This window comes from Ochotona princeps, chromosome 13 (genome assembly GCF_030435755.1).
Source record: "Ochotona princeps isolate mOchPri1 chromosome 13, mOchPri1.hap1, whole genome shotgun sequence".
NCBI lineage: Eukaryota > Metazoa > Chordata > Mammalia > Lagomorpha > Ochotonidae > Ochotona > Ochotona princeps.
The window spans coordinates 68753927-68781148 of record NC_080844.1 but is presented as its reverse complement, the minus strand read 5'-3'; the positions used below and the strand labels follow the sequence as shown (position 1 = coordinate 68781148).

At 62.0% G+C, this 27222-nt stretch overlaps 1 protein-coding gene across 3 annotated transcripts in view; it reads left to right on the top strand.

Moving 5' to 3' along the window:
- The first annotated feature begins 3359 nt into the window (after nt 1–3359).
- STK32C (serine/threonine kinase 32C) overlaps nt 3360–27222 on the top strand; it is a 31596-nt gene continuing 7733 nt past the window's right edge. Inside the window, exons 1-3 of one of the 3 annotated variants that reach the window (XM_058671260.1) lie at nt 3360–3887; nt 22862–22917; nt 27059–27210. In XM_058671260.1, the coding sequence (XP_058527243.1) occupies nt 3626–3887; nt 22862–22917; nt 27059–27210 (470 nt within the window). In that variant the 5' untranslated portion in view covers nt 3360–3625. The remainder of the gene's footprint in view (nt 3888–22861; nt 22918–27058; nt 27211–27222) is intronic. The other 2 variants (XM_058671259.1, XM_004579733.2) reach the window with 2 other exon arrangements.

The window sequence follows — 27222 nt, the reverse complement described above, 5'->3', positions numbered from 1 at the left end:
AGCTCAGCATACACAGGGCTCCCATCTCCCATAGAGATGATCATGGTGGCTTAGCAGGTGCAGGGCTCCTGGGCTGTGTCAGGAATGGCCATGGCTCAGCAGGTGCACTGGCTGTGAATGGCATCTCCAGATCCCCAACCTCATCTCTTTAAACCTCCAGGCTTCTCCCTGGGCTTTGAGGCTGCCACTTGCCACGGAGTCCTATCACCCAGCTGACCCCTGACCAGTGCTCCCTGCCAGGTGCCTGGGTCCATGCACACCATGGCACACCTGGCCTCTGGGACCCCATCTCTGCCTGCTCCTGCACGTGGAGCGGCGAGTCGGCCACCCCTGAGCATAAAGACCCCAGTTTGTTTTGTGCCTGTCCACCTGAGACCACATGACTCACTTGGGCCTGGAGGAGACAATGGTGTTAGAGCTGGCATCAAGGGAGTCCTGGGACCCCCTGTCCTCAGCCCCCCTCCATGTGTGCCCAAACAGCTGTCTCTGAACCACAAGGCGCTGCCCTTCCTCTTGCAGGCTGCTCCCTCTCCACAGGTGGAGGCTGAATTACCGGCCAACCTGTGCCACGGCCCGGGGCGGCTGCACAGCTGTAATTGGTTAAGTGGGGAGACGCTCCTTGTGTAGGTGGTCAGCAGGCCTGCAAGACACAGGCTGTGAGAACATGGACCCCAGGGGCGTGTCTGAGGGGGCTTGATGGTGCTGTCAAGGCTTGAACAGGCCCACAAGACACAGGCTGTGAGAACATGGACCCCAGGGGCGTGTCTGCAGGTGACTTGGTGGTGCTGTCAAGGCTTGAACAGGCGCGGCCCCCTGCCCGACTCGTTGTCCAGCATTGCCAGCATTGGCTAAACGTGCAGCTGCCGTCTGCTCGCTGTTTATGGGAGGATAGAGGTGCATTGGGGGAAGCCTGCTCCAGGAAGAGGGTGGGCGAGCTCAGGCATGGGACTCGTGAGGCTGCCTGGCCACTGCAGCGGAGATTGGGAGAGGCCTCTGGCCAAATACTCCCCTCGGGTAAGCCCTGCCGATTCCAGAACTTTGTGGGAGCTGCCAGTGGCTGACACATACAGGACCAGGAACGATCGGCCGACCCCCAGAATTCCACAGTTGGGAGGCAGGGGAGCGGCTCGCATCCCCAGGCCACTGGAGTGCTCCCGAGACTGTGCTGGCACTAATGGGGAGGTGCCTTTACTCCCTCTGGGAACGGCTCTGCTGGGTTGGGAAACCTAGAGTGCATTTTCCCGACCCAAGGGTAAAGAGGCCACAGTTGCCAGGGAGGGACAAGTCCACCCGCAGGGCCACCCAAAGCCAGAGCAGCAATGCCACGCCCCTCCTCACACATTTAGCGCCTTCTCATTAGCGAAGCACTTGGCATGCACCCTGTTGCGTCTTGCAACATGAGGTGTGATAGCAGAACCAGCGTGAACTTGCTCTTCTCTTCCAGTTTCAGATCGGCCCTAGCTGCGTATCCCGGGAAGCTGCACCTTGTTGCTGCCACGCTGGGTCGGAGCTGCCAGTTCCTCCTAGGGGCAGCCCATGCTGTCGTCGGCCTCTCCCGTTGGCCAGCGTTTTGGCCATCAGTGCGGCTACTGCGTTACGGAGGATCAGCTCAGAGGGACTGAAACAGCCACTCTGATGGGCTCCTCATGGGCGAGCCAGGGATAGCTGCGTCCTGGAAGTCGGAGCCAATGGAATGCTCACCCTGCTCGGAACAGGCCAGAACTGAGGACTCAGGAATCCGGCGGCCAGGGCATCGTTTAGGACCAGGGTGCTGGGGCTCCAGGCCCACTTCTATCTCCAGTGCCAGCTCCCCTCAGAGGCAGCAGCCGAGAGCTCTGGCGCGTAAACCCCTGCTTTCAGCAGCTGGAAGGCCTGCGGGGCTCCTGGTTTGGGAAGTAAACTGGGGGGGGAGGGGAGGATGGGGACTCTTCCACTGTTTCTGCCTTTTAAGTAAACAGCATTTTAACATATGAATTAGACTTCGGCTGACTACTGTCACTAGCAGCAGCAATGCAAGGCTGGATACAGAGGTCACCTCCCCCTCTCCCGCCCCTAATGGGAAAGGGGGCTGGTCTGCACCCTGGGGGGTGCGGGGGTGGCAGATGGCTTCCATGTGTGAGGCTGGCTGGGTGTGGGGGACCCGACAGTGGACCTTGTCCCCCCAGTTGTCAGCACACAGGACTGTACAGGGAAAGGGCCTCTGCCAAGCCGCATCCCTGGGTTTGTGGTGCAGAGCTGAGAGGACCCCCGTGGAGAGGAGTGCGGGCTGGGGCAAGAACAAGCCAGGCCACTCTGGATGGCCGAGCCTGCCCAAGCTGGGGTCTCTGGGGACCTCCCTGGGCCAGCCCTGCCACCGTGAGCTTTAGGTCTGGCCTCCCAGGCTGAGGAGACTGCTGCCGCCTTTGGCCACCACCTTTGCGGTGGTTTGTCATGGCCACCCTGGGCACTGGCATGACAGGGAGTTGCGTGGGTGGAGAGTCAGTCCCCCAGTCCACCTGCAGCTGGGTGTCCACCCTGCCATCACACCCGTTGCCAAAAACGGCGCCCTGGGACCCCCCCCAGTAGCAGCACCCTGGGCTCCAGCCACCATGGACTGCGTCTGCCTGCATCTGGCTGGGGCGCCCTGGTGGAATGAGTCAAACTATCTTTGAATTACAGAAGCTCAACACAGCAGCTGACCTCCTCCGCAAGCCACCTCCCACCCCGTTCCAGTGTCCAAGGCAGGTGGGCAGGTAGGTGGCTTGGGTCCTGAGTCCCTGAGGGACCCAGGTTCCAGTTCCCCTGCCTGACAGCTTTGTTGCCACAAACAGCACTGGAAATCGTGTGGCCGGAGAGGGCAGGTCCTAGGGGCCGTGCGCTGACCATCGCCTGCGCAGCAACAGCAAGAGCATCCCGCTTCTCGCGGAAGGAAACAACATAAGCCCGGGACAGCGGTGCGGACACGGCTGCAGGGGGCAAGCCCGCCCAGTAAGTGTCCAGGTCTCTGTCGGATACGGTAAGGCCGGAGGCCCCGGACTACCTGCGTTCACCACCCCTGCTGCGCGGGAGCCTCCCGGGGGAGCCGGGCGCGCCGGTCCACGTGGGACACTGGCGGGCTGGGCGCACGGCCTCGGCGCCGCCCGGGTCTGCGAGCACGCGCCGGCGTGAGCGCGCGTTCGCGGCCCCGCCCCACGCGGGCAGCAGCCACAGGACGGGCCCGCGCCCTGACCCGACCGTGCGCCGCGGCCATCGCATCCCCGGCTGCCTCGCGAGGCGCCCACCGCAGACCCCCCGAGGGGGCGGCACATCGCACCCGGGTGGCGCGGCTGCGGAAGCAGAGAGGACCCCCAGGACCCCGCTGGCCGAGGCGCTCCCGTGCCCGGCCTTCCCGCCGCACCCGACGTAGCCAAGCGCACCCTCGGCCACCCCGGCGCCCAGGCCCGCGGCTCCCCGGCCTGGGCTCGGCGCAGGCCCCGCCCCGGCCCCGCCCCGGCCCGCCTCCACGCGCTCGCCCGGGCCGCCCGCGAGCTCCGAGCGCCCGGCTGGCTGGGCGCGCGGCGGCGCTGCCGGCCCTTCGGCTCCCGCGCCCGGCCCCTGCGTCGGCCATGCTCCCGAGCCCGGCCGCGGCGCGCCCCCCGGCCCCGTGATGAGGAGCGGCGCCGAGCGCAGAGGCAGCAGCGCTGCGGCGCCCCCCGGCTCGCCGCCCCCCGGCCGCGCGCGCCCCCTCGGCGCCGACGCGCCCCTCGCCCAGCCGCCGCCCGCCGCCGGCCCGCCCAGGGCCCGGGACGCCGGCGATGGCCGCTCCCAGCCGCGCCCCCTGTTCTCGTGGAGCAAGTGGAAGAAGAGGATGGGCTCGTCCATGTCGGCGGCCACGGCGCGCAGGCCGGTGTTTGACGACAAGGAGGACGGTGAGCGGGGCTGGCCCCTGGGCGCGCCGGGCCCCGGGGGCCCCTCCACCCGTGGCGCGGAGCTGGCGGGCCGAGGCGCGAAGCCACCCGCGCTGCGGGGGCTCGGTGTTTCTATTTCCTAGCGCTCGCCCGCCCCGGGGCGTGCGAGTTGTGAATTGGGACTCGGGTGCCACAGGTGGCGCGGGGGCGAGAGGCAGAGATGGATGGGTCTGGGCTCTGGGCCGCCCTGGAGGCGGGTGCGGTGTGAGGTCCCCCGGGTGAAGGCTCTGGGGTGTGCCGCAGGGGTGGTGGCAGGCAGTAGCCCCCAGGGTGCTGTCACAGGCACGGGCAGACCCGCCGGGCTTCTTTCTGCAGGCCTTGCCCATTGACATCTTAGAACGGTGGACATTCTCGTTGGTGGGCGTCTACCGAAGTGGGCTGGGTCTTTTTCTGTCAGGCCCCAGCTTTGTGTTTCTAGTAAATCACTTTAGCATCGCAACAGTGACAGGTGACCTCAGCCCATGTTGGTGTCCGTGGGGCTGTGGCCAGCATTCCTCAGGGCGCTGGGGCAGCTGGGACCCTGCACACCATGCTGGGGTGTGACACCTGTGTCATGCGTGTAACACGGGAGTGGGAGTGAAGCAGGCACGCAGGGGCAGACTGGATCTGTGAGGTCAGCTGTGGGCACTTTGTGCTGGTTGCTCTCCATGTCCTGGCATCTAGTCCTGGGTGGCAGACGCCGTACCATGCCGTGCAGGGTGGCTGTGCGTGTGAAGGTGCGTGTTCCCGCCATGGCCTGGGTCCCAGCTCAGGGAGCCTTCCAGGAAGGGGCGTGGCCCCGACTCTCCCTCTTGGTCCCTCCTGAGGTGCGGCACAAGGAGGTGGTGGTGCCATGCTGGGCACTGCATGGTTACTATGGCAACAACAGACCATCTGATAACTTTTTTAGATTATAAACCTAATTACTGTTTTGCATGTGGTTTCCGGGTAGTGAGAGGGCAGCTTAACAAAGCACCAGGTAAATCTCCACCCTGAGCCGTGCTGTGCATTCTTTGGGACACTATCTTTACGTGGCAGATGTGGGGCAGGGGCACACGACAGGGCCATACACGTCTTTTCCCTTCCTCTGTGAGGAAGTCCACAGGAGGCAGGAGCTGGTTCGGGGCGTGTGGAGCTGGGCGGGGCTGGGCAGGACCCTCTGCTCCCACCTGCTGTGGTCCCGGGAGGCATCCCTAGCACCATCCACTGAGTGCCAGCCTGTCCCAAGGGCTGTGGCCCCCATATGGGGCAGCACCTGGCTTGGGGGGTGTGGGGTTTTGTGGGAGCCCTCTGCAGGGGGAGTCAGGCTTTGAGAACCCAAGGTTCTGATTTCAGGGCTGAGGAGTGGGTCTGCTTAGAAGAGAGGGTGCGGGGCTGAGTGAGCACCTGTGCCTGGTGCCTTCAAGGAATGCACGCCTTTCCCTGTGCAAGCTCAGCTTCCACTGCTTTGCCATTTGACCCTGCTGGGCACCACGGCAGCTCTGTCAAGCATGCAAGTCGTGGTGTCTCGCCATGGAGCGTTTTCCTGTTGGCTGAATTGGCCACCCTCATTCCTAACCGGGCCTGTGTGTGACACTCGATAGACTCTGGCCCCGGCCCCAGGAACTACAGTTGAGGCAGAGTCAGTGGGGAGCGGTGGACTCCAGCACCGGCTAGGTGTCCGTCCCCCATAAGGTGGACCTTCCCCACCTCCTGGTGACGGATGTGAGGGTTTCTCCACTTGTGACGATCTCTGAGCTCCTGGTGCCGACGTGTCTGTGCACCTGGCGTCTTGCACAGGCTGCACCTTGGCCAGGCGGAGGACTCCATGGGAGACGTGCAGCGTGCATAGCAGCCGCCGCCCCACGCTCTGGGTGTGCAGTGGTGTCCGCCCACGCCGGGGCACGTGGGGCCATTGGGTTCACTGTGAATGGGGTCGTTAGGAGGGGTAGGTCGCTGGGCTCGCCCCTGTGTGCCCTGGACAAGATGGCCTGAGTGCTGTGCCATTTCTTTGGCTACAAATGAGATTAGAGCCATTTACACGGTTGCCTTTGTGTTTTCCGCCTCCCTCCATCCTGGCCGTCACTTCCCTCCTCCCCTCTTCACATGTAAGGCGTACTCTTTCACAGCCTCTCACTGGTTTGCCATTTAGCCTTTGATGCTGCAGCTTATTTGTTGGTACAGTTGTGTGTAATTTCTGTGTGGTCAGCTTCATCCACACCTGCCTGGGGAGTCCCCCTGGCGCAGTGTTACACGGCTGACCCAGGGGTGCGTGGGCATGTACTCCCTCTCGGGGGTCTGTGGTCTGCTTTGACCTGGAACATGGCAGTCCATTGGCCACAACATGTGACTGATCCTGGCTGAGCATGGTGTGGGCATTTCAGCCCCCATCTCGGTTGCAGTTAATTCTTTCAGCCCCCAACAGCAGGCCAGAGTCCCCACTCTGTGTCTGGACTCCTGCTGGCTCATGGCTCCCAGCGACTTCTGGGGCCCTCTGCGTGGCCCTGGCCTCTCCCATGATGGCCCCACACCTGCTGTTTCCTTGTGCCGCCACCCAGAGCACACAGAGCCGAGTGATGGTGCCCCGTTTGAGGGACGCATCGGAAGTGCACTTGAGTTTCAATCAATGCCTTTGCCCTTGCTGCCTGACCTGGGGGAGGGCACTGAGGGTGGAGGTGGTATTGCTTCATGCCCCTCCCCGTCCACATGGGACTGTGGTGGCTGTAGTTGCCAGGACCTGCACCAGCTGGTGGACACTGGTTACAGCGGTGACCCCGGGAGCCTGGGAGCCTGGGATCTGTGTGTGTATGAGGGTTGAGAGGGTGTGTGGTCCCAGCCCACCCTACAGCTTTGCTCTCATGCTTCCTGGACCTGCAGGTTCCAGGCGGGCAACTGCATCCCAGGTGGGCCTTCAGGCAGCCATGGAGCTGGACACAGCATCTCCCGCCCCCACCTGACAAGGCGGCTTTGGGACGGACTTGCGACCAACTGTGGGACTTTTTTATGTAACAAATGTCAGCTCCGCGTGTCTACCCATCTGGTTGTGCATTTTACAATGCTAAAAATAAACTGGCTTTTCTTTTAAAAATTTAACCACCCAGCTTTCTGGTTGGGAAGTAAATGGAAAAGGCCTGAGAGGCAGTTTTTGCTGGGCACAGTTCTTCTCGGAGCAAACAAGGAACCCAGGGCAGCTGGAGGCGGCCAAGCCTTGAAAGGTTGCCAGGACAGCTCTGATCAGCCCCTCATACAGGAACAGCTCCCAGGTCGGCAGAGGCCTGGCACTCTGCAATTCAGACCCTGCTGGGCCTGGGATACATACGGTTTGAACAGCAGGAACCCAGTGGTGGACAGTGGGGTTAAACATGGCCAAGACCCCAGCCACCCCAAGGCACTGCCCCCCTTCCCAGCCAAGATGAGCCCAAGCCAGTTGCTCCTGGCTGGGCCTGTGGGAAGCCCTTCCTTGCTGTCTGACCCACCTGGCACTTGTTTCAAAGTTGCCAGTGAGTAGCCAGAACTGAGACACTGTAGCCTGTGGTGTGCCCGTGTGCTTTGCTCTGTCTCAGGCAGCTGTGTCACCAGGGTTAGCATCCTGTTCTGGACACTGCCTGCACCTGCTCCTGGAAGTTACGCCCGGCTTTGTCTGACTCCAGTGCAGATATGGGGATGCCAGTGGGCAAGGGTGGCTGAGTCCTTCTGTTGTAGAGCTGTGGGTAGGGCTGGCCTGCCCTGTCCCGGCTGTGGCCCCCCCAGCCCCTGCTGTGGTCCAGCTTGCCCTGCCCTGCTGTGGTCTGCCCTGCCTGGCCGTTGTCTGCCCTACCCTGCCCCATTGTGGTCTACCTTGCTCTGTCCTGCCCCGCCCTGGGCTGGTCCTCCCGGCCCCTGCCTGTCTGGTGCCCGTGCCTGGAGCCCCCTAGACATACCTCCTTCCAGGATGAGCACCCAGCCTAGATGTGACCCCTGGATGGTCACAAGCCCAGCCACCCCTTTCCCAAATACAGACTGGCCCAGCCTGCTGGACAATCATGGTTGTGGTCTGGGACAAATTGGGAGAAATATTGTAATTAATGCAGTCAAGGTTATTTTTTAAAAGCTGGAACGCCTGTTTCATCCAGAAACAACTTAACCGTGGACTTGAATTTGTTATTTTAAAAGCCAAAGCAAGCACAGGGATCTCAGATGTCTGCCCTGGCCCCCTCGTGCCTCGGTTCGCTTCCGTCTCCCTGGCCACCCCAGGAGCCTTGACCCATCCTTGCTGGCTGCTGCACATGTGGAAACCCAGCACGGTATTGGTTCAGTTCTGGAGCCAAGGAGGCAACGTGGGGGGAGCTAGTGTTGCCTCCAGCTTATTAAAAATAGGAGTCCCGCACTTTGCCCAGCTCTGGTGTGGGTCCCTCAGCTCAGAGCACGTGGGGACAGCTGTGATAGCAGTGAGGCTCACGCCTCCCAGTGGAAGAGGCTGTGCTTGGGGCCCACTGTGCCTCGCATGGGTGCCATAGCAAGGCTGGCGATGCCTGGTACTTGTGTCTCCTCTAGGCTTGGAGCCAGTGCCGGGGGTCCATAGCTGGGAAGGGGCCTGGCCTCCTGTGCTGAGGTGGCTGCTGGGAGGGGCAGTGCTCAGTCATGGGGTCCTGTAGGGGGAAGGGTGCAGGGTGGCTGTGGGTGAATCGCACGTGTGTAGGGGGTGGGGTAGCCATGGGGCATCGCACGTGTGCAGGATGTGGAGTAGCTGGGTGGATGCCACATGTGGCCTGGGTCTCAGTGACCAGGGCCAGCAAAGCAGGTGGAGCCTGGGAGTGCCCCGGTCTGTGGCTGTCGCTGCCCTGGCATGGTGATGAATGGTGTCCCCTTTCCCTCACACGGTGCCCTGGTGTGATGATGAATTCCCTGCGCCCCCGTGACAACCGTTTCCCTGTGGTGCAGTTGTTACGTAAGGGGAGAAACCGCTCCCGGCCGCCCTGCTTGGAGCTTCTCTTGCCGGGTCACATGAGGTCCACGTTTCTGATACTTGAAGGGTCCCATGGACATCTAGAGTTACAGGAAAATGATGCGGCATCCACACTCTGAGGACCCCCCCAAATCCCTGGCTTGTCCTGAGGCATCGGTCCTGTGATTGGTGTCCATGTGCCATTGGCTTCCTCAGAGTTCCTGCACTTCTCTGCCTCCCCAGCACCCACTCCTGGGCAGGCACTGAGCTGACCCCAAGGAGCCTGGACTGTGGAAGTCTCCTTATTAGGATCTGCCCACCCTGCACCCCGGGGAGGAAGCTGCATGTGTAGCCCATGTGTAGGTTCCAGCCCCCGCCCCTGGGGATTGTGTCTGCCTAGAATCCTGTGGAATGGCCTTGTCCTTGTTCAGTTGCCGTGGACTCCTGGCTGTGTGTGGTGCTTGGCACTGTGACATGATGTCTCGGCTGGTTCTTGACCCTTCAGCTACTTGGGATGCCACTGTGTGGCTTCAGGCACATATGCACTCCTGGTCCACTGGGTTTCTTCCCAAGGAGCCCCTTTGCCAGGGTGGAGGAGATAGTATGCTGTTAGTATTAAGGGCCAGGGCTGAGCATGTACCCTGGCTTCCGGGGAAGGCAGGCCTGAGACTCCCATCCTGGCATCACTTGCCCTGGGTTGCAGGACCCATGGACAGGTAATGTTGTCTGGAAGCTGCCCTAGGTACTCTTCCAAAGACGCTACCCCTGGATCCCCACCCACCTCAGGCATGGCTACTGTGTGGCCAGAATGTGTGAAATAGACATGCCCTCCAGGGCCCTGTGTGAGCACAAATGCACTAGTGTTGCCCAGCATGGCTGGCCAAACCCTGGTCCCGCTCCTGGGCGTAACTGCTACCTCAGACCTGCTTCTTGCTCTGCCCCCGATGGGGAGGCCCTGCCTGTCAGCCATGGGTTCCCTGTGATGGTGACCAGGGATCCTGGTCTGTCCATGGCAGCCGCTCCTGGTGGCTGTCACATCCCCGGGTGTGGGCTCACAGGACAGCAGGATGAGTACCAGGCCTCTCAGAAGCGAGCATGTAGCAGATCCAGAGTACAGCGGGGTCCGAGCCCAGTGGGTCCTGAGCCCAGTGGGTCCAGAGCCCAGCGGAGTACAAGCCCGGTGGGTCCAGAACCCAGCAGGTCCAGAGCCCAGTGGGGTCCAAGCACAGTGGGTCCAGAGCCCAGCGGGTCCTGAGCCCAAGGCCGGGTAGGGCAGGCGTGAGTCTGCCTGCCCATAGTGGGACTCCTGTAGCTGAAGCAGTGAGCGCCCGTCGCTGTACAGGCCAGGGCTGGGTCTCAGCTGTGCTGGTGATTGAGAGTCCTTGAAGCTGGAGAGCATGAATGCTGGCCTGCTGCTGGATGTTGTGACCAGCCCTGTGGCCTTGGGGTGCTCTGTGCGCACTGGCCTGGCTAGTCACCAGGCCGTGTGCTCAGTCATGGGGCAGCTTGCTGCACTCGGTGCACTCACAGGACAGTGCTGACGCTGCTGCCCAGCCCTGCCTGGAGGATCTGCGCTGACCGCCCTTCCTCAGGTGTCCTCAAGTGTGAGCCATCACCCACCTGTCCACTGTCACATCTGGCCCTCCCCATATGCAGTCTCACTGTGCTGAGTTCCTGGGCACACCCCCAGGCTATCTGCTCAGGCTCCTTGTGGGGAGGACTGGCGCTGAAGATAGCCGTGCCAGGGCTGGGCACTGTGGGGGGTGTGGGTGCAGCCCAGTGGGGATGGCTGTCCCAGGGCTGGGCACTGTGGGGGGTGTGGGTGCAGCCCAGTGGGGATGGCCATGCCAGGGCTGGGCGCTGTGGGGGGTGTGGGTGCAACCCAGTGGGGATGGCTGTCCCAGGGCTGGGCACTGTGGGGGGTGTGGGTGCAGCCCAGTGGGGATGGCCGTGCCAGGGCTGGGCACTGTGGGGGGTGTGGGTGCAACCCAGTGGGGATGGCCGTGCCAGGGCTGGGCGCTGTGGGGAGTGTGGGTGGCATAAACGTGGCCCTCCAAGGACTGAGCCTGAAGCTAGGCTTCTGTGTGAAGGGGACCTGGGGAGGCATTCTGTGCCCTCTGCCTGTGCCCTGCTTTGGCCTGGGTGTTGCCCTGTGTCTCCACCTTTCTTCTCTTGGTGCCGGTGGCGTGCGGGTCTTAACCTTACTCTCCTTGGACTTGGGCAGATACTTTGTTTATGTGAAAGGCAAGCTTAGGAAGATGGAGAGCTCTTCCATCCAGATGGCTGCAAAAACCAGGCTGGACCAGGTCCAAGCCAGGAGCCAGAAGCCCCATCTGGCCTCCCGTGTGGGTGCAGGGGCCCAGCACGTGGGGCAACCTCTGCTGCTTTCCCAGGCGTATTAGCGTGGAGCTGGATAGGAAGTAGAGCAGCCTGAACTCAAACTGGAACCCATATGGAATGCTGGGCCCAGTTCTACATGGAGACCTGCCTCTGCCTGTTGCGTCTCCCTACTGAGCTCGCCCCAGGCTCCCTGGCCTCTTCCTGCTGGTTCCTCGTAGTCTCCAGCATCCTCGCTGCCCTCTGCCATCCTCAGACCCTTCCCAGCCCACTTCCAGGTGCGGTGCAGAGCTGGCCTCCTCCCAACACCTCCTGTGAGCCAGGTGCCCTGCGGGTGCAGGGGACACGCTGAGTGACAGGCAGTGGTGGTTGTTGGCGGTCCGTGGGGCTCAGCTGCTCTTTGCCACAGCAGCCAGGGCCGGCAGGGCCTCGCTGGCTCCCAGCTGGCTGCTGTGGTTCTGTCCATCCTTTGTGGCTCCGGCTACTGTCCTGTCATCACAGGACAGAGCTGGGAGGCCTCTCCACATGAGCGGCTCGGTGGTGGCTCAGCACAAGGGCTGGCTGTGGTGGGTGATGTGTGGGGGCTGCAGGCATGGCTGTGTGACTAGGAGGTGGGGGCTCCACAGGGAAGAGCAGCATGGGTTAGAGGCCTGGGGGCCTGTGCCCACCTAGTGCCATGCAGGGCCTGTGCCCAGCTGCCCAGAGCCAGGCAGGGCCTGAGCCCCCTAGAGCCAGGCAGGACCTGTCCCCACCTAGTGCCAGACAAGGCCTGTGCCCACCTGCCCAGAGCCAGGCAGAGCCTGAGCCCACCTAGTGCCATACAGGGCCTGTGCCCACCTGCCCAGAGCCAGGCATGACCTGTGCCCTAGTGCCAGGCAGGGCCTGAACTCCTTCCTCTCCCAAACCAGCCTGGGGCCCCAACCCCTAGCGTCTGCAGTAGACCTCTGTGCAGGAATCTCATGAAACTGCTCACCAAATGAACTCAAATTCCTTTTAATTGAAGGACCCAATCCTCCAGAGGACGGGCGCTCACTCCTCAGCAGAGTGGCGTAATTGGAAGGAGCCTGAAGTCTCTGTGTTTACACCTGCTGTCGAGTGGCAGCCTCTCAGCCGAGTGCAGCTCTGACACAGCTCCTCCCGCGCCCGGGGAGCTCCACAGCACGGGAGGCCCTGTCGCAGGGTAGAGCAGGGCCACACGCCGGGGCTTCCCTGCACACGGACACAGCCACACGCACGCACACACACACACACACACACCCAGGGACACACAGATCGCACAGCTACACACACAAAACCACTTGCAGGCCTTGGGCAGGCGTCCTTGGCAAGGCTGACCTGAATGTCTGTGGTGGGGAACCTTGGGGTGGGGACAGGTGTGTTCACTCAGGAGCCACACACAGCTCTGCCTTGCAGGTGCCTTGCCGCTTATTGGCTTGAGCCAATGTGGGTGTGGAGAGAGACAGACATGCCCGTGTGCTCGCGGGAGATGGTGGCCCTGAACTGCGAGGGCCAGGGGCCTGGGGCAGGGTGGGGTGTCTGCGGTGCCTCCTCAGTGGCAGCTCGTGGTGGACTCGGAGTCTTTGTAGTCCACAATGGCCTTGGCAATCTTGGGACTTATAGAGGTTACACTGAGTTTGAGCGACACGTCCATTTCTGTAGAACTAAGGATGCGGGAAGCATGTCAGTCACTTCTGGGGACACTAGCTCAGGGTGGCATACTTGCTTGCTCTCCTGGGTTCTAAGTGCCTCTGTTCTTGGTGGCAGGTGTTGGGACATGGGGTCCACATGTCCTGTGCTAGATCTGTCCCAGTGGTTGCTTGTCTGTGCCGATCAGAAGGCGCATTATTCTTCTACCGTGGAAATGCAGCATGTCCCAAAATTCAGTTTACATCACCAATTCTCTTGTTTTAGGGCTGTGACCCGGAGCTGACAAATGTGCCCAGTGCTGTGGCTGCTCCTGCCTTTGGAGACACCCCCCATCCCCGACAAACCTGGGGCGGGGGGATGCCTGCAGCCACTGGAGCTGGCTGTCCGCTGGGGCAGAGGAGAGCCTGTCGTTTGGGGGTAGCTTGGTGGTTTGTTCTTCCTTATGGCCTGGCCTGTGCCAGCCTCTCTTGGCCTTGTTGCCCGCTCCGCACCAGGGGTTCTTCAGAGATTCTAGGGGGTGCTGCCTGTGTCCTGGCCATTGCCCTACCCTGGTCTTCGGCCTCCTCCTCCTTGCCATGTGGATGGGTGTTGGATCTCAGTTTTCCTTGTCGTTTTGGGCACATGCTGGCTCACAACTGCCGGCCTGCTTGTGGGTGTGGCCCTGCCAACCTGGGTCTGCCCTTGGTCATCCGTACCTGACTGACTCCTGGCAAGTACAGTGAGCGTAGTGGCCCTAGTGGCTCTGCATCCTTTCATTGTTGCAGGGGTGGGCGCTCCTGTGGTTTTCTGAGGACGTCTAGGGTCTCTGTGATGCCCGTGGCTCAGGCCACAACAGCTGACCTGGGGTGCCTTGGTCCGTGGCTCAGGCCACAACAGCTGGCCCGTGGCCCTGGCCCGTGGCTCAGGCCATGATGGCTGGCCTGAGGTGCTCTGGCCCGTGGCTCAGGCCACGACAGCTGGCCTGGGGTGCCCTGGCCCGTGGCTCAGGCCACAACAGCTGGTCCGTGGCCCTGGCCTGTGGCTCAGGCCATGATGGCTGGCCTGAGGTGCCCTGGCCCGTGGCTCAGGCCACAACAGCTGGCCCGTGGCTCAGGCCACGACGGCTGGCCTGAGGTGCCCTGGCCCGTGGCTCAGGCCACGATGGCTGGCCTGGGGTGCCCTGGCCTGTGGCTCAGGCCATGACGGCTGGCCTGAGGTGCCTTCCTGGCTTTCCTCAGACTTGTTCTATGATTTCAGGTGTTGCTGGGTTTGTCATGGTCTTGGCATTTCCTGCTCGCTCCTAGTCTTACTGGTGACTCTTGGGGCTGCCCCGCCATGGTCTCTGTCTGTGGGTGAAGCCACTGTCAGTTCTCCCCGTGTGGCCGTCAGGGACCCGCAGCGTGAGCTGAGAGGAGCCCCTGCTGGAGCCCCTCCTGGAGTGCTGCCCGCTGCCTCCGTCTTCTCAGCGCACTGGTTTTGTTTGCCCTCATTAATGGCTGCTGGAACTTGCCGCGCTTCCCCGTTATTTGTGGTGGTGGTAAGATTTCCTCCTTCATTCTGGCACTGATTGATTAGGGGATATTACACCAGCCTGGCACTCCACAGTTGGTTTTCCGGGTTGCTGAGTTCCTCTTGGCTGCGTTCCACGGGTGATTGAGCATCTGTGTTCACTGGGCTACACCAGGCTTGGAAGTCTCTCACTCCAAAGTCTGAGCCGGAAATCTGCAGTCAGGACGAGCTGGGGCCTTCGGAGGGCACGGGGCAGGGGTCTGGCCCTTTAAAAGTCCTTATTTTTTTATTTGAAAGCTAGAATGACCCAGACATGGAGACATGGAGAGAGTGAGTAGGGCCACCTGTGGGCTCACTCCCCAGGGGGAGGCAGCAGTCAGGGATGACTGGGCTGCAGCTGGGAGCCTCCTCCAGATCTCCCCTGTGGCTGCAGGGGCCCAGGCACTTGGCGCATCTTCAGAGCATCAGCTGGGAGCTGGATGGGAAGTGGAGGCGCCGATTTGAGTGCTGGGGCTCCTCCTGTCTGTCTCAGCAGCCACACCCAACCCAAGTGACCCACACCCAGCCCAAGTGACCCACACCCAGTCTGTGTGACCCACACCTAGTCCAAGTGCACACACACCCAGCCTGAGTATATATACACACCCAGCCTGTGTGACCCACACCTAGCTCGAGAACATACACACACAGCCTGTGTACACACCCAACCAGCTCATGTGACCAACACCAAGGCCGTGTGACCAACACCCAGCCTAAGTGACCCACACCCACCCATATGACCAACACCCAGCCCACGTACACACACCCAGCCCATGTACACACACACCGTGCCCATGTACACACACACCCTGCCCATGTACACACACACCCTGCCCATGTACACACACACCGTGCCCGTGTACACACACACCCTGCCCATGTACACACACACACAGCCCATGTACACACACACCCAACCCGTGTACACACACACCGTGCCTGTGTACACACACCCAGCCCATGTACACACACACCGTGCTCGTGTACACACACACCCAGCCCGTGTACACACACACCCTGCCCGTGTACACACACACCCAGCCCATGTACACACACACCCTGCCCGTGTGCACACACACCCTGCCCATGTACACACACACCCTGCCCGTGTACACACACACACAGCCCATGTACACACACACCCTGCCCGTGTACACACACACCGTGCCTGTGTACACACACACTGCCCATGTACACACACACCGTGCTTGTGTACACACACACCCAGCCCGTGTGCACACACACCCTGCCCATGTACACACACACCCAGCCCATGTACACACACACCCAGCCTGTGTGACCCACACCCAGCCTGTGTACACACACACCCAGCCTGTGTACACACACACCCAGCCTGTGTACACACACACAGCCCGTGTACACACACACCCAGCCCATGTGACCCACACCCAGCCGTGCACTTGCACACAGAGCTTGCATGTGTGCCTCTCATTCACTTCCCCGTGAGTTGCAGATTCATGCTCCTTCCGGGGATCACCATGAACCTTGGTTGAGATGATCATGTGCCTTCCAAGGTTTGGTGTCCTTCCCTGCCATCCATACTAGGGTTACTGCATGGGGGTGGCTGATGTGCTGTGCCCTGGGAGCAGGGTCTTGGCACCTTACCCAATGCAGCCACTTGGCCTGTCCCTCCTCAAATCTGGAGGAGTGGCCTGGTGGCTGTGGTGTTGAGTTGATCCCTGGTGGCTGTGTTGTTGAGTTGATCCCTGGTGGCTGTGGTGTAGACCTGATCACCCTGGTGGCTGTGGTATAGAGCTGATCCCTAGTGGCTGTGGTGTTGACCTGATGGCTGTGGTGTAGAGCTGATCCCCCAGTGTAGACCTGATCCCTGGTGTCTGTGGTGTTGACCTGATCCCCTGTGTTGAGCTGATCATCCTGATCCTCCCTCTACATTAATGCATTTTACTGTTGTTTTTCTCCAGTGGGGACTACAGTGGCTCAGCACATCACTGCCTTTTTCAAAGCTGTGGTCCTCGGTTACCTAAATCCACACCAATAGTGAATAGCACCTAGGCCACCACCTGCATCAGCCCTTAGGGGTGAGGATTTAGAGCAGGTCAGCCCGAGTGACCGACCTGGTGGCGCAGTGGGCTCAGCTCCAGCAACCCTTATCAAAGCAGTGGTTGGGGTCCTGGCTGCCCTCCCTGCATGCCCACCTCCCTGCTGGTGCACCTGGGCAGGCAGCAAAGGGTGGCTCAGGTCAGGGTTCCTCCCCTCCATACTGGAAACTCAAATGGAGCTCCAGGTAACTGGCTCTCAGCTGTCCCAGCACATGGAGGACTTGTTTGCTCTGTTTTTCTCTCTTTCACTCCCTGGGAAAAAGAAGAAAAAAATGTCTTCAGTATGAGTTGGAGTAAAAGCATAGATGTTTTGTTGCTTTCCCATCATTCATGTTCCAAAAGAGGGAAGTTGCACACTGCCTCTCTGGGCGTTTGCTCACAACTCCAAGCTGGACGGAGAATGGAGTCACCTCTGACCTCCTGGCCTCGTCCCAGCGTGGTTCTCTGCCCTTAGCTTTTGCAGGCCGTGTTGCTGTGCTCAGTGCTCCCTCTGGGCAGCACCCTGGGAGCAGGGCCATTCATCTCGTCTTCACCCACTGTCCTGTGGAACTGCAGCTGGTGGAGGCCAGCATTACCTAAAGACACCACAGGTCCGGGGATGCTGGACTTACTGCAACCATTGCTGGAGCCAGCAGCAACAGGACAATCCTCCCACCTTCTTATGGGAGGGCCCTTTGCCGGTAGTAACAGGATAGTTCTTGGGGACACTGTGGTGACCCTGGCTCAGCTCCCACCATCGGCGTTATGTCCTCTGGAGCAGGATGTCCTGAGAGAAGGCCCGTCAGCCTGTGTCCCTGGGGAGTATGTGACCATCTGTGCTGACCCCTGAATGGCTGAGCTTGTATCTGCCAAGGGGGCACTGGATGGCAGGTGCTGGGCCCTCCCAGTCCTGGATGCCAGGACACGTGCGTTTGCATGGGCCAGGCTTGTTCTGTGGTTGGAGTAGTCTGTAGGATGGCTGCTCCCACTGGACCTGGTGTGGGGGTCACCCCTTCCAGCTGTGCAGCCTGTGAAGTCCCATCTCCACATGGTGGCTTTTTGTCAGAAGTCTACACATTTCGTCACAGAGCAGCAGTCAGAAGTGAAGCCAGCAGGGATCATGTAGCAGCTCGACTGTGCCGGGTGCCTCTCCTCACCCCGCCTGGCATGGGGCTGAGGCGCCATGTGGCCTGTGCCTGCTTCCCCTACTGCATGGGCTGAACTGTGCCAGGTGCCTCTCCTCACCCTGCCTGGCATGGGGCTGAGGCGCCATGTGGCCTGTGCCTGCTTCCCCTACTGTTGGGCTGAACTGCATCTGCAGCTCTGGGCCCTGGCAGAATGCTGTGGGGTCTGACTGTGGTAGCTGTCAGCAGCCTGTGGGGCTGCAGGACCCGTGCCTGCCCTGACCACTTTTCCGAGTGTCCCCTCCCGCTCCTGCCAGCAGCATTCAGCAGGGCCTCCAAGTGCTTGTGGGTGAGGTGGAGAAAGACTGAGGTGGCAGGTTCTACCCTGGCAGTGTGTCTGTCGGATGAAACACAGAGGCCTTGTACAGGATGCGTTTGCCTCTGCATGGTGTGTACACAGCACACACAGGCCCCAACACATGGAGACCCGCAGGTGTGCAGGTGCAGAGCCATGCACAGGCTGTGGGCCTGTGGGTGGCCCGCAGGCCGTCTGCAGACCCACAGGTGTGGGTGTGGGCCTGGGGGTGGCATGCAGTGTGTCTGGGTGTAAGGACACCCATGCGCCACCCAGGCTATAAGCAGACGCAGGCGCTGACACTGTTGCCATAGCAACATCCTGAGCTGCTTTCCTAGTTGTGTGGGACGTGGGGCGCTGCCAGGTCACTGCTGTGACTCCAGGAGGGCTGTGGAGCCTCGAGGGGAGGTGGCACTGGTGGAGGCTGGGTGTCTGAGATGGGGGACCGCAGGTTCCCTTGTGTCCCAGAGTGCAGCCTGCTCCCTGCTAACCTCAGTGTTCTGGAGAGGGGTGGCTGGGAGTCTCTTGTCCTACCTGTCCCTCGCCTCTGTCCAAAGTTGTCTCCAGCAGGGCCTCCCCAGGGTGCGGCTGTGACCGGGTCAGAGCTTTGCTTAGCTGAGACTGAGGGCCAGGCCTCGTGTCCAGACTGGGCCCATGGGTCCTGGCTCACTACAGCACTGGCGCAGACCCCAAGGGAGCTGGGCAGGACTGGGTGTGTCCTGACTGCAGAGGGGACGGGAGGGGGTTGCTGCAGGGCTGTGGAGGCCTTGCCTGGGAGTGCCTGCCCTGTCTCCAGGGTGGTCAGTCCAGCAGGCCTGCAGGCTGTGCCCTGAGGCAGAGGCCCTGACAGTCCCTTCTGTCCACTGCTGGTATCCAGCACAGCCCGTTGGACAGGGGCCTGGGGCTGTGAGCTGGTGAGTCACCAACCTGCCATGCCTGGGGTGAACAGGAGTGACTTCTCACCTATGTCTGAGCCCCCAGGGAGGGACCTTCTGGCCAGGAAAGTCCCCCTCTGCCCTCCTCGATGGGCTCATAGGCCTCAGTGGCTGGGAGACTGGGTGCTGCACAACATGTGAGGTGGGAGCCCTGGCTTACAGGGCCAAAGGAGGGAACCCGCCCCATCCTGTACCCAGGCCTTGAACCTCCTGTAAGGGGGCTTGCTCTGGGCACCTTCCTGGGGTCTGTAGGGACCTGGTTGGAGGGTCAGGCCTGTGATTCATCCTTAGCAGGGGTTGGCGGGCACAGGTACAGTGAGTCCAGCTGCCGAGACCCTGTGCCTCTTACACAGTGGCCCCAGGGGCTCCTGGGAAGCCTCGGGGTGGGGGTGTCCCCATGTTGGCCCCAGGTGGGGGTCCCTGTCTCTCTCCTCTTGCCCCCAAACCTCGCCCTCATGACTTTGCTGCTGCTCAGGGCCCAGGTCTGGGCTGTCTTCCTGCAAGGACCAAGGCTGAGGGATGTGGGAGGCCTTGACCTGGCCACAATGACCCTGGGCCTTCTGGGGAGTGTCCCATGCCCACCCTAGGCACCAGGCCTCTAGGCTATGGGGTTAGGGCCAAGTCTGGCAGCACAGTCTGGGGAAGCCGTGGCTGGGAGCAGCAGGAGGAGGGGTGTCCTTCCCTTGTTGGGCTGGGCCTGGGCACCTGCCCCCGTGCTCCACCAGGCTCCAGGTACTCCTGCCACCTCCTCTGGTATCCACTCTGACTACTCAGGAGCAGCCCAGGGCCCGGCCACTGTGGCGACTCCTGGTCATCTCTACTCCCCTCCCCTTGGGCCCTGGGGAGCTGTGCTGTGGCCGGCCATGAGGCCGCATTGATCGGCTGATGCGTGAGGATGGAGCAGTGCTGGCTCCCAGCGCCAGGTGGTTCTGGGCCAGATGGGGCGGGGTCACAGAGTCTGACAATGGCTATTCCAGAGCCTTCTGGGTGAGACAGGATGGAGTCACAGTGGCTGCTTGGCACGCTTCACTGGCAGTGACACTGGAGGAGGGAGGCAGCAGGAGGCAGAACCCTTCTGGAACCCAAGGACCACAGCAGCTCAGCTGGGACATGACCTGTTCTGAGCTGGAAAGGGGCTGTCCTTGAGCCATGGGTCCCTGGCCTGCTGCTTGAATGTGGGGGTAGCAAAGGCAGCAGCTGGATCGTCATGGGTGGTGGCCATTACCTGGGCATGACTTGGAGTCCAAGGTCGGAGAAAAGCAGATCCTGCACCCTGTGCTTGACCTCTGGGTCCTGAGATGTCCTGAGCGCTGGCCGGGGCCTTTGGCTAGGGCTGGGCATCCAGCAAGGGGCACAGGACCCGCCTTTCTCTGCTGTTTGGTGTGTGTGGAGGGGTCCTCAGCTTTCCCATATGTGAAGTGGGTGCAGCCTCAGCTGTGGCCCTACAGGCAGCCACAGTGGCACCTGCTGCCTGTAGGCCATGGGGAGCTGGCCGGGGTGCTGAGTGTCCCTAAGGTGTCTGTGTGGCCTGGACAGAGGGTTTTCCTTGTTCCAAGAACATTCAGAGCTGGGGAGTCGTGTGACAGCAGGAAATGGTGGCAAGAAGCTCTCTAGCATGTGAGGCCCCAAGGTATCCCCTCTCCCAGTGGGACCCCCTCCCAGTGTGGACAAGGGGTTGGGCCTAACCCCTGCCTTGGTAACCCTGTAGAAGCTGGTGCTTGGATGGTGGGCAGCTGTCCTCCCACCAGGTTCACCCCTGGGCAGAGCTCCCCCGAGCTCTGGGTTGGGGGAGGTAGCCATCGTTTGTGACAGTGGAGGTGACTCAGCCTCTATTTTTACCCTCCTGCCTGTTCAGCAGGGGAGCACTAACCCAGCTCCCCGGGGAAGGCGGGGCACTGCAGGCAGAAGTGTGCAGTGTCTGGCATTGCCCACCAGTCCTGCCTGAGCCCTGCCATCACCGGGTACCAGAGCAGTGGCTGCTGTCTGGGCCGACAGGTGTGAGGTGGGGTGGCAGCTGCTGTCCGGGCCTCGCTCTGGGCTGCTGTTCCCAGTGAAGGCATCCAGGCTGGCACGAGGGGGACCAGGCTGCAGCCAGGTCAGCCAGTGCACCCAGGGAGGACCTGGCTGGGCTCGTGGAGCAACCGGGCCCACTGACCCACTTCCCCAGCCTGGCCCGGGTGGGCGGCGGCTCTGCATATGGAGCTTTCTGGAGAGGTGAAGCCTTGACACCCAGAGTCGAGATCACTGCATCTAGGAGAGCGCTATCTGGCCGAGCCACTCACAGCCAGGGCCAGTGACTCGCCAACGGAGGCTGCACTGTGAGAAGGGGCCGGACAGGGGCGCGGTGTTTCTGTATGCTGCGTCACAGTGGGCGGCGCTCCCATAGCCGCCTGGTCCCAGTCACTGGGCCCCAGGTCCCCAGGTCTCCAGGCCCTGGCTTCTGCCCTGATCAGAAACCCCCACAGAGGCCCTGTGGAGCCCAGCGCCCACTCCTGGCACCTGTCCTCCAGGGAGGAGGAGGACCCCCAACTTGGGCCCTCCATTTTCCATTTGGCCCTGCCTCTGCTGGGTTTGGTGGACGGGCTAGCTTTGGGAAGGTTGAGCGTGGCTGTGGCAGTTCTGGCTTGGCCCCAGGGGCCACTTGGCTCTGCCCTTGGGTATCAGAGCTGAGAGAGGGTCCCTGCCAGCAGTTTAGCCAGCATCCCTGAGCAGCTAGAAATGGCATCTGGGTCTTGGTCGGGCACTGGGTAGGGTGGATGGGAATGGGCATCCGGGTCTTGGTCGGGCACTGGGTAGGGTGAACAGGTATGGGAGGCCCCAGCCCCAACCTGGAATGTGGCCTGGGAGTCCAGTGTGCTGATGCTATCCCTGGCAGGGCAGGGCCCCCTGCCCCCGGCCTGGGCTGAGTCAGGACTGCCTGTGAGCAGCCAGGTGTCCTGCGGCTGGAGCCTGGGTGTCAGGCTGCAACGGCCCCTCCCTGGGCCCCGCTGGCTGAGTTTGCAGCCATCCCTTGTCCCTCAGGAACTGTATCTGCTCTGGCTTCTAAGGGGACTCAGCCAAGGCGAAGTTGGCGAAGCCTGCCTCAGGGAGTGTGGCTCTCCCGTCCCACCTGCATCTCCCCCGAGCCACTTCCCTGTGGGCATGCCAGGTGCCACCTCCCGTTGAGGCCACCTACCCTCAAAGGCTGGCCTGGTGGAGGCTGAAGCCAGGGAGGGCGCACCCTTCCTGGGAAGCCGAGGCTGTTATGAGCGGGCAGGGTCCCAGGCAGTAGTGCCCCGGGCGTGCGCCCCGGGGTGGTTCCATGATGGCATCCCGCGTGTGGGGGAGGGGGAGCTGGTGTGAAACGTGATTCTGACCTGTATTTATTCCCTGCCTTTGCCCCTCCGAGAGCGCATGCTTTTCTCTAGTGGGGTGACCCTCTGGGCTGCAGAGTGAGGGACAAGGAGCCCCTTGCTTCGGCTGGCCACGGCTCGTCGGGTTGTGGTGTGCATCCCTGGTGGGACCTTGGTGATTAGGATGGATGTCCCTGCGAGGAAGTTGCAGAAATTCTGCTTTGCACAGACCCTGGCCCTCTCCCAAGCCTCAGGTGCCTCCCTGCCTATGGTATGCCCAGGCCTGTTCAGTGTGCACACAGCTTCCTAGGGAACCTGGCCACCTTCAGGATTCTTGGTGGAGTGGGGTGGCTGCCAGTGCAGGGCTGTGGGTGCCTGGACTGAGTCCAGAGGTCTGGCATTCTGGGCCTGTCTGCTCCCTCCCTGGCTAACCCTGTGTCCTGAGGCATCCTCCAGGGTGAGGGACCCTGGGCAGGCTGCTGGGGTGCCACGGGGGGGGGGTCGCCCGGGGCAGGCTGCTGGGGTGCCGTGGGGGGGTCACCCGGGGCAGGCTGCTGGGGTGCCACGGGGAGGGGTCACCCGGGGCAGGCTGCTGGGGTGCCGTGGGGGGGGTCACCCAGGGCAAGCTGCTGGGTTGCTGCGGGGAGGGGTCGCCCGGGGCAGGCTGCTGGGGTGCCACAGGGAGGGGTCGCGGGCACAGGCCTCCTGGCCTCACCAGCCTCTGCTTCTCTTGCAGTGAACTTTGACCACTTCCAGATCCTTCGTGCCATTGGGAAGGGCAGCTTTGGCAAGGTAAGGCCCCTGCTCCGGGGAGCATGGGGGGCTTGTCAGCTCAGACCGGCTGTTGGCCGAGGCCCTGCCGTCCTGCTGCTCCAACTCCGGGCTCTGCTCTCCAGGGAGGGGTGCTGGCTGGGAGCTGGCTGCGAGGGTCTGGTTTGGGGCACGTGAGGGTGGCCATCGGGTGCAGTGGGCAGTGCCATTCCTCCCGCAGGCTGCCCCTGCCCCCAACTCACGGAGCCGCACCTGTACTCGCCTGTGTGCAGCCTGGGCCTGAGGGCAGCGTGCACATGGTGGGCGCAAGTTCCATGCTCAGCCGCTGGGCGTCCGCCCTCCACGCCCACCCTGCACTCCAGTTTGTATATGTCTTCCTTGAGCTCCTATGTAGACCCAGCCAAGGCTGTTAAGTAAACCTGAGATGGAACCGGGTGCACGCATGCGTCAAGGCAGCTGGGAGGAAAGGTGGCACCCAAGCTGACCAAGCCCGGGAATGGCGTTTCCTGCACCTCCGTCACACGCGTCAGACTTATTGCACCCGTGGTGAGGCTTCCATGAAGCTTCCTGGGGCTGTGTGTACTAACAGCCTTGTGTTCCAGCTCTGGAATCTTCCAACGCCCAAAGCCTTGTTGCCTCCTTCAAAGAAACCAAGCCTGTGCTCCTGGGAGCTGAGTGGGCCTGTGGTTGCCATTGCCACGTAATCTGGCCAAGGCAGGTGACCCAGGCTGGGAGGAGTGACACCCATCCTGGGACTTGAGGAGGAGGCCTGTGCTGTGCATTTCAAGTGCTTGCAAGGTCCAGGCTGTTCCGTGTCCCCGCAGGGGCAGAGGCCACCCCAGGCTGCTGTGTGTTCCTGCAGGGGCAGAGGCTGGCCCAGGACTGCTGTGTGTCCCTGCAGGGGCAGAGGCTGGCCCCAGGGATGCTCACTTACCCACCTCCTGACTGCCCTCTGAGCAGAAGACAGCCATTGTTGCCAAGGCAATACACAGCCCAGCTTGGCCCTCTGGCCATATTTCTGTGCCACACAGGCTGGGCCTGGGCTTCCCATATCCATCGTGAGACGTGGCCGCTAGGAGCTCAGAGTTCTGGATGCAGATGCATTGTTGGTCAGCCTCGGATGGGCTGCTGGACCCAGCCCTGCCTGAGTGCTTGCTTGTGAGACTCTGCCCTCAGGGTGCTGGTGTTGGCAGCCCCATTGAAAAGTGGCCTGCATGCCTCAGTGGGCTGGTGTGTCCACTCGCGTCCAGCAGCATGCAGCCTGGACATGGCTGCTCTGTTGTACATCTGGCCACTCCCCTAGGGACATACAGGGTCTGGGCCCTGGACTTGGAGACCTCACCTGCATGCTTTGAGTGTAGAGAGGCTGACCAATGGCCTCGCACACCTGAGCACTGTGGAGGCCTGGGCAAAGGGACAAGCTGGCAGTGGCCACTAGAATTCTGTGGTGGCCAGCAGTGTCTAAAGGGTGTGAGTGCTGGGCTGGCCTTCTCTGGTTGCCCAGGAACTGGTGCCTTCATGCCAGCATCACAGCCCCATGCTCGCCACTCTGCGGCCAGCGAGCTGCCCACGGCCTACCTACCGTGTGCTCTCCTGCCTCTCGGGCCACAGGGAGTCCTCGTGCCTGCGTGTGTGCACACACAGAGGTGCTCCCCCCCCGTTAGGACCACATGCTGGCCCTGGGGGTCACAGGAGGGTATCAGCAGCCAATCTGGAGCCCCCCCATCACCCTCTCCGGGGCTACTGGCCGCTCCAGCTGTGCCCACTCAGCCTCCCACCCAGGGCATCTAGCTGACCTTTCTGCAGTAAAGTCGGGTACACCAGCCATGGCTGGAAGTGGGGTGCTGTGCCTACGATCAGCCCTGGGGACAGTGGAGGATGAGGTGGCCTGTGGAGATGGCGGCAGAGGCCTCCTCCGGGCAACAGGTCAGGGCCCAGCCTGCTGCCGTGGACACTGATTGCGTATGCTGTGCCTGGGCTCTGGGCCCCTTGGCCAATACCCCAGGAGCGTGGATGGCCGGGACAGCTGCCCTCATTGCTGCCACCGCAGTAGCAAAGAAGTGTGGCCTGGTGGCCTCGCCTGTGGATTGTGGAGGCTGCCATGTGCCTGCACTAAGTGGGCTAGAACTCCACGTGGATGAGTGGCTTGCTGTCTGGGTCGCCCAGCTGCCGGCTGAGTCTGAAAATAGATACATCCCACGTGAGAGCCCAGGCCAGGAGCTCACACCTCCCTGCTCTGACGGCTGCCCTGACCAGCACAGGTGACCACCACAGCAATCAATGGTGGTCAGTGTGTAGCCTGGCCGGGGAGTGGCACCTGTCCCTGGCAGAGCCAGGATTGGGCCCACAGAGGTTCTCAGCAGAGCCGGTGCAGGCAAGTGCAGGCCATCACGGCCCTGGGAGGCCCTGGTGCCCTCTACACTGACTTGAGACAAGGCCTGCTGCCCCTCGTGCTGTCCATTTGTGGGGTCTGGGCTGAGTCCCCTGCTGTGACTGGGTGGGGCCCTGTGCAGGTCACTCTGCTCCTGGCCGAGGCCTGGTGCTCCAGCCGTCTTGGTGGAGGTGCTTGTTTTGTGGAAGCCACAGTGCAGTGGCTGTGGGTCGCACCATTGGTGCAAGTCACAGTGGGCATCCTGCTGGCTGCCATGCCAGGATGGGGCAGCCTGTGCCCCTGGGAGCAGTCCAGGCACACCGTGTCCCCTGTTCACACTGCCTAGCAAGACCCCTGAGCCCAGGCACGTGAGGGCTGAAGGTTGGGTCAGGGCAGGCAAGCCCAGAGTTGCCTCCCCCGTGCCCAGCAGGAGAGTGGGGGCCAGCTCCTTTCCTCCAAGGAAGCCCCAGAGAGCAGTGGATCATGTGAGGGGCACGGAGGGGCGGAAATGGCCCTCACATGAGGCAGGGCCATGGCCTATGGCTGTAGCGCCTCGGGATCTCCTTGGGGGCGGATGGGCCCCGCCCCCACCAGGCCAGCCAGAGTGCAGCTTCCAGCACCTTCCATGCCAGCTGCCATACCCAGGGTGGAGGATGCCTCCTTGACTGTTTCCGCTGGGCACCCTCTACCCCACGTATCCAGCAGTGCCGCTAAGGCCAAAGGGTGTCTGCTCCTGGAAGAGGGTGTTCAGAGCCCTTGGTCATACACTTGATCACAGCCGAAAGACTGAGAGGTGACGAGTCCATGGTCCTGACCAGCCACTTCCTCCTGTTGCAATGCCCATGAGGTGCTCCCCTCACCTGCGTGTCTCCCATGGCCCTGGTGACCATGAACTGAGCAAGCACCGTGCTCCATCCTGGGACGTGGCTGTCCCACGGCAGAGAGGCACCAGGGCCCCTCAGCAGGCACCAGGGCTGGTGGCCCTGGAGATGGGGGTGGTGAAGAGACCCCCAAGATCCTCATCAGGAGGCGGGGCCCATGTGGAACTCCCCAAGGCTGTCTCATGAGCCAACATGATGGCCTGGCCTTGGAGGGTGCCAGGTGGAGGCCCAGAACCGCACCATTGCATGTGTCCTGTTCTTGCCCCATTGGCCTGCTGGGGCCCAGCCAGGGGTGCAGGGGGCGGAACTGCCTGGACCCCTCTGCCAGGAGCCAGTGCCCTATCTGGCACCGTGGGAAGTAGCTATGGCTGTGGATGGAGCAGTTGCTGCTGGGGAAGGAGGCTTGTGCAGGGGTCAGCTGAGCCCAGAGTGTTCTCTACTGGTTCTCTGGGGCAGTCTAAGGGTACTGACCATGTGCGCAGCATCTGGCCAGTGAGCGCCTGGCTTTCAAGAAGCCCAGCTTGGAGCCCTAGATATAGCTGCATTTTTTCCTGGTGGACAGAAATTTGTCAGCAACCCAGGAGGCTGGTGGCACCTGTAGGCCTGGAGCTCCCAGGGCCTCAGCCAGGCTGTGCCTTCCAGGGAGCTAAGGTGGTGCCCAAGCTCTGGACTTCCCCGCCCTTGGCCAGGTCTGTCTGTCCCTCCAGGGCCTGGCACCTGCAGTCGATTGGAGAACTTCCCAGGGGGGTTCTGTCCACTCCACAGCTGTCCTCTGGGTCTAGGAAGGGGCAGGTGACCGGGAGGTGACGACAGCTGCGGGGGGCACTGTGCAGCTGTGTCCCACTGAGGCCCAGGGCCCTGGGCAGCAGAGTCTGTGGGCGGGGCTGAGCTGGGGCCGCACTGCCGGCAGGTGTGCATTGTGCAGAAGCGGGACACAGAGAAGATGTACGCCATGAAGTACATGAACAAGCAGCAGTGCATCGAGCGCGATGAGGTGCGCAATGTCTTCCGGGAGCTGCAGATCCTGCAGGAGGTGGAACACGGCTTCCTGGTGAACCTGTGGTGAGCGGCGCC